Source organism: Vigna radiata, chromosome 9 (genome assembly GCF_000741045.1).
Source record: "Vigna radiata var. radiata cultivar VC1973A chromosome 9, Vradiata_ver6, whole genome shotgun sequence".
Lineage (NCBI taxonomy): Eukaryota > Viridiplantae > Streptophyta > Magnoliopsida > Fabales > Fabaceae > Vigna > Vigna radiata.
In genome coordinates this window covers 13,120,377-13,126,622 of record NC_028359.1, presented here as the reverse complement: position 1 = coordinate 13,126,622, position 6,246 = coordinate 13,120,377, and the positions used below count along the sequence as shown (strand labels likewise).

General features: G+C 32.8%; 1 protein-coding gene across 1 annotated transcript in view; it reads left to right on the top strand.

Moving 5' to 3' along the window:
- Window positions 1-4,106, top strand: part of LOC106773003 (CASP-like protein 5B2) — a 5,401-nt gene extending 1,295 nt beyond the window's left edge. Inside the window, exons 2-3 of the mRNA XM_014659663.2 lie at window positions 2,928-3,060; window positions 3,608-4,106. Of these exons, the coding sequence (XP_014515149.1) occupies window positions 2,928-3,060; window positions 3,608-3,808 (334 nt within the window). The 3' untranslated portion in view covers window positions 3,809-4,106. The remainder of the gene's footprint in view (window positions 1-2,927; window positions 3,061-3,607) is intronic.
- Window positions 4,107-6,246: the final 2,140 nt, after the last annotated feature.

Genomic DNA, 6,246 nt, shown 5'->3' with positions numbered 1-6,246 from the left:
TGCCACCATAGTTAGGGAGACTTTAAAACCCTATAGGTTATGGCTAAAATTGTAGATGTGGACCGAATTTTGAAAATTTGAAGTTTAGCATTTGTGAATCACATATAGTGACAATGATGCCACTTGGGATTGAGGGTGGGGGTATCAAACAAAATAGAGTGAGTGAAAAATGGAATTTTTAGTTGACGGATGTGATGATGCCGTGTTGAACATGAGCGTAGAAAATTGAAGGGTGAACTTTATGTGAAAACTAGCTTGAAAAAGCTTTATTTTAATTGTGGTTTACCCCAAATTTATGGGCTGTCAAACTAATTCTTAACTGTGAAGAAGAAGAGGAGTTACAATTTTGTTTTTAGTTTTTTCCTAATTGAAAAAGAAAAAAAAAAAAGTGATGTTTGTTTATTCTGAATTTTCTAGTTTCCACTTTTCCAACCTACCGAATGTTTCGCATAAGATATTAACATAAATCTCCCTGAGGCCAAATTAATGTAGGGAGGAGAGTAAAATGGCCTGGACCAGTAATGGAATTACAAGAGCACAAGGGTGAAGATGTGTTTGGTGTTTTCTTCAGTCAACCTAAATGTAGTTCAGATGGAGGCTCTTGAACGAAGTGTGTTTAGGGTGTGCTTATAGCTCTATAAATTATCCCTCTTTTTTTACTAGGTTCTAGGTGAATTTATTTAATCAGGATGATGCATTAACCCCAGCTAAAAGCTCAAGCTTATGAGCTTGAATATGGGCTGTTGCAAAATTCCCTACGGGATTGAAAACTTTCATATTCATTTTGATGTATACTGCAATGTGGACTTGGTGGTTCATTTTTAGCAAGATGCTGATGGTGTGCTTAAAAGGGGGTGAGACAAGCTAGACTTCGTGTACAATCAGGAAAATAATTGAGCAGTCAGAATGTATAAAGGAGATGCATTGTTTGCATAATTTTTAGTTCTCAGTTTGAACATAACATAACCAATGGCACCTTCTACTTCTCAAATTTTGCTGATGTTTCGGTAGACAACTTAATTAGGTATTTATTTAATAATCTATTTCAATTTTGAGTATATTTCATAAATTTGGCCTTGAAACTCGTTGAAGATGAACTGGAAATTACTTATTAGACAAACTTTACCATGATACTTTAGATATCAGCTAATGAGCCATTTTTGTAAGCTAAAATTTTCTCCATAAGAACTACACAACATATTAATTTTTGTTGCCTGTTGATAGAGTTAAAAATTGAGTGAACAAGATCTTAACTAAGGTTGTGTTCAGAATAAACTAAAATTTGTTATTATTTGATTTCGGTTAATTTGATTCAGAAATCAATTTCTTTTTTTTGGAAATTATTAAGAGAGGGCTAGAGTTGAATTGATTTGAAATCAAATGTTATGCTAGGAACTCCTCACTCTGAAAACCTAATTGGTATAGTTTTATTTTATTATTTCACTTGAGGTAGTCTGCAAAGTAATAAGGTTAAAGTAGTTTATTTATTTAATCAAATCAAATTCTGTCAAATCCTACTTATTTGGTAGGATTTATACATTAGAATTGTTAAGAAGGGGATTTTAAGCCTAACTCAATCCCATAAAATCGGTTTGTAAGGTGAGATTTGCACTCACTTATATACTTTAAATTGATCTTATCTTTAGTTGATGTGGGACTTCCAACACACCTCCCTCACACCGAGGTATATACATCTTGAGCGTGAGACTAGACATTAATGAGTGGTTCGATAGCGGCCCGATAGCGGATGGAACAATACGCTCAACAAACTAGAAATATCGTCAGGATAGGCTGTAACCTAGCTCTGATGCCATGTTAAAAAATGGACTTTAAGCTTAACTTAATCTCATAAAACTGACTTGTAAGTTGAAGTTTGCACCCCCTTATATACTTTTAACAAGAATGAATAAAATTCATTGAATTTCACTAATGAAGTCAGTCAGTTCATATTTTTTAAAATTCCAAATGCAAGAAATGAGTCCCATTTTTAATGTTTCAAAATACACCAAATTACTATGAAGTTAATCAAGCCACCTTAGCAGTGATTTGCAGTGTGTGCTTGTGAATTTAGATGAAACACAACTCAAAACGTTGCTGTAGTGTGGTTTTGGCGTCAAGGAAGGTGCAAATGACTTTTCACCACTACACACCATTAGTGGACAGCCATTGCAACCTCCCTTTTACTTGCTCCAACCACCCACTCCTCGATTTGTGATCTCTGGCGAAACTGAAACCATCTTTTCATTTTCTAGGAGAGATTCTTAGCTGGCTGCTCAAGGAGTTAGGGTTTGAGGTGAACTGAGCCATGTGGCCTAAAATATTTCTGTGTTTTTTCCTTTAAGGTTTGTTGGGCTCCAATTTGAGTCCAGCTTAGTTTTTCTAGTTCTTTTATTTTTTCATTTAAGGCATAACATAATATATAACTAATGTACCCTAGCCTCTAAAGGCTCCTCTAAAGGCATAACATAATATATAACATCCGCGAAGTGATGGTTTTCGTATTCCAATCCATCACCAATTAATCACCAAGGTACATCTTCTGTTGTACCTAGGCTCACCTATCATAACATATAAACCAAAACTAACAGTGACCAAATACTCAATAAACCTTAACATACTCTGATTTTCCCTAGAAATTAGCTGTATATTTTTTGTCTTGTTCCAAATCCTACTGATATAGTGATGGTTTTTATATATATATGCTTTGTTGATTGTTTTGAAATTGAGCAACTTGAGTGTTTAAGTCCAATGCACTGGATTCTGAGATAACATTATCTACCGGTTAAAAGTATACTACTTAATGTAATTTTCTTTTTATTTGTCTATTAAGTATATTAAATTGAAAGCGATAGCTGTTTTTGTTTTTGTCTATAGATTGTCATATTTTCTTTTAAGCATAATTCAGTGGCACTTCCTTGCACTTTCAGCTATTTAATTGCATCAATGGGACTTCAATTTCTTTGGAGCTTTGGACTTGCATGTCTTGATATTTATGCCTTGAGGAGAAAGAGAGACGTGCAAAATCCAATTCTTGTCAGCCTGTTTGTTGTAGGCGATTGGGTAATACCACTCTCCTCATCTTTTTATTTTTGTGTAGAAAAATAAATTCAGACACGAGCATGCCTAGACATTGAACATGAATTCAACTTCTATGGTTCGTATTACCAAAAACTTAGACCGTTAGAAATACATGGAGTTAATTATTTTTGAATTGTGAATGTTAGTGTGACTTCGAGTTGTGAGATCCTATTTAAGCTGCAACGTATAAACTAGTCAGTATGTGTCAATTGCAGCTTCATGTCTCGGTCAGGTTTGTAAACATAATATGCTTGTTAAAGAGTGGCCAAACTTCAATTGAACATCATTTGCTCATTTGTCAACCATGTAGCAATACAAAATAGTGTTGCTCTATTTGATTTATCTAATGGGGCAGGTGAAAAACTAAAACCTTATAGACAAGTCTGGCCTTCGATTTCTGTTTTTTTTTTTTTAATAATAATGAGATTGGAATCAATATTTCCCTTGTCTATGGCCACTTTGTTTTAATATTCTGATTGAAACTTGATGTGATAAGCTGGTGGGTCATATAGTGATTTATGAAATGCAGGTAACAGCAACTTTATCACTGGCAGCTGCATGCTCGTCAGCGGGAGTTGTAGTATTATACTCAAGGGACCTTAATATGTGTGCGACTACTAAGCGTCTTACATGCAACAAGTATCAGATTTCTGTAGCCATGGCTTTTGTCACCTGGGTTCTTACAGCAATGTCATCGCATGTGATGTTCTGGATCTTGGCCTCAGTCTAGCTTAACGTATTTCCTTTGCTAGATCCCAAGACCACCATAGATATCAAGGTATCTTGTTGTAAATTTTGTTGTATCAATACTTGCCACGACATGTAGGCAATTTTTTCCATGTTTTCCCTTCTCAAAACTATGATTGATTTTTCATTTTTCAACCTTGCCACGCCAACCTCAGTCCTAGATATAGTTGCTGGTTTAATGTAAAAGCTTGGACATGATTCTGTAAACTTTCTTCCTTATTGTAACCAAGATATTCTCCTTGTGCTGGGTGCATGCGTTTGTATATAATCTTGTTCATTTACCACCTCTAGCCACATTCCATAGTACTATAATTTAAAAACCATCATATCTACAAATTGCCTATAGTATTTTACTTTGACCCAGTTCTTTGTGTTTAATATTCATGCATTGTCAACATTAAACAGGTTTTCAATCACATTACTGTTGATATGATCTTTACAATAATTATTGCACAAGTCTATAAACTAACTATGTATAATGATTTCTGATTGAATGAAAGTATAAATAAGTCCTACTTTGATTCACTCTTGCATTAATGAATGTGGACCCTTACTAGAAGTTGCATTAAGTAGGTAGGACTTATCACTGGCAAGACATTGGCCATTCCTCAACATCATGGTTCCATATCATGCTTTCTTCCAAATTCCCTCCCTTTTTGTTGGCCACGTTATCCATTAGCCTTGCGAGTTTAACCACATTTTGTTCTGATTGACCAGTGTGTGATTCCACTTGTGTGCTTTAAAGTCATATTTAATTACACTGTTCCGTGATAGCAAAATAGCGTATCATTCCCAAGTATTCACTTTCTTCAAGGACTAAACCAGTCTTATCAATGGAACGAAAGTAAGGATGTACTCTACAAGTTATTAATATTGCATAATCTAATTAATAGATTAGGGTTTATTACTTAGAAGATTACATTTACTAAATTTCATACAATTTACAAATGAATTACGGGAAATTCTTTTTTCATCTCCATGTATTTCTTCTGCATCTATATAAATATTAAAAATCTCTATTTTTCTCTTCAATTTAAAGTTCTTTTCAGAGATTGTGCAATTTGGAACTTAGAAAAAGTACACCGAATTACTCAATAACTCAGAAAAACTACACTGATTACACATTTTGAAACGGAACATGAAAGTCAATTAGGAAGTAATGTGGGTCAATGGTATAACCTAAATTATTTAAATCAAAACAACAACATACGACTCAAATGTGGAAACTTAAAATGGACCATCAAAGGTAGTACTGAGAACAAAATCACCAAGGGGATATTTCCATATTTACGATTTTTTCTGAAGAAATGGAAGAATCCAAGGTCGAATATATAGCTCCATACTAAATAGAACGTGTATATATTTCCATGAATGGCAACCTTAAGATAAAGTACTTTCCTAGTTAACTAACAAAAAATGTTTTTATATGGTTCACGACATTATCCCCAGATTTGATATCCATATGGGTATTGTTGGAAAGAAATTTTCATGAGTAATTTTGTTGACGGAAACTCGAGTTAGTTTCATGGATCAATGAATGTCAAGCAAATAATAATAATAAAAATATTTATTAATAGTTACTTAAACAAATTAGAAATTTAAAAGTGAGATGTTATTATTATCTCTAAGCATGAGCGAGTTCATATGGAAACAATGAAATTATAGTTCTCAACAAGAACGAAATTATTGAACTTACCATTGAGATATGTGACACAACTAGCAAAAAAAGTTGGGAGAACCAAGCAAATAAAATTAAAAAATAGGGATTTCAAAAATTTGAAAGGACAGTTAAAAAAATAGTGTATTTGGAAGACTTAATTGATAACAAAAACTTAAGTGATGGGCGAAAATAGAGTCGTGTTATATGAAAATAACATGCAAGTTGTTACAACAAGGGGAAGTGAATGACAAAATTTCTATTTGAAAATATTGTTCAATGTAGATAAAGTTGATAAGTTTTTTAGTATTTTGCTAAAACATAAGCTAAACTAAGTGATTATAAATTCCCATTATAGAGTAAATAAAAGGTAGAAAAATTATAAGTATCACAATAGTTATGGTTATTCGACTAATAATTGTGTCTATTATGAGAATGCTACTGAAATGGAAATTGAGCTTGAAAATCTCATATCTGAGGAGAAATCGATCAAAATTGACACAAGTCTTCGTACCATATATTGTGTTTTAAAGATAGTAAAAATATCTATGTATGTGAATATCCATAGATAAAATTTATTGTAAATAGTTAGTACTTGCAGGTAATAGATACATCTAAGTATGAAACCCTATGCTTTGAAGTTTAACAAAATCATTTAACAAAATAGTATCTATCAAAAGACTGTCTAGGATAACTTTCTAAACAATATCCTAAATGATAAATAGAACAAAATATACTAAACACAATACATTATCCTAAAAGAT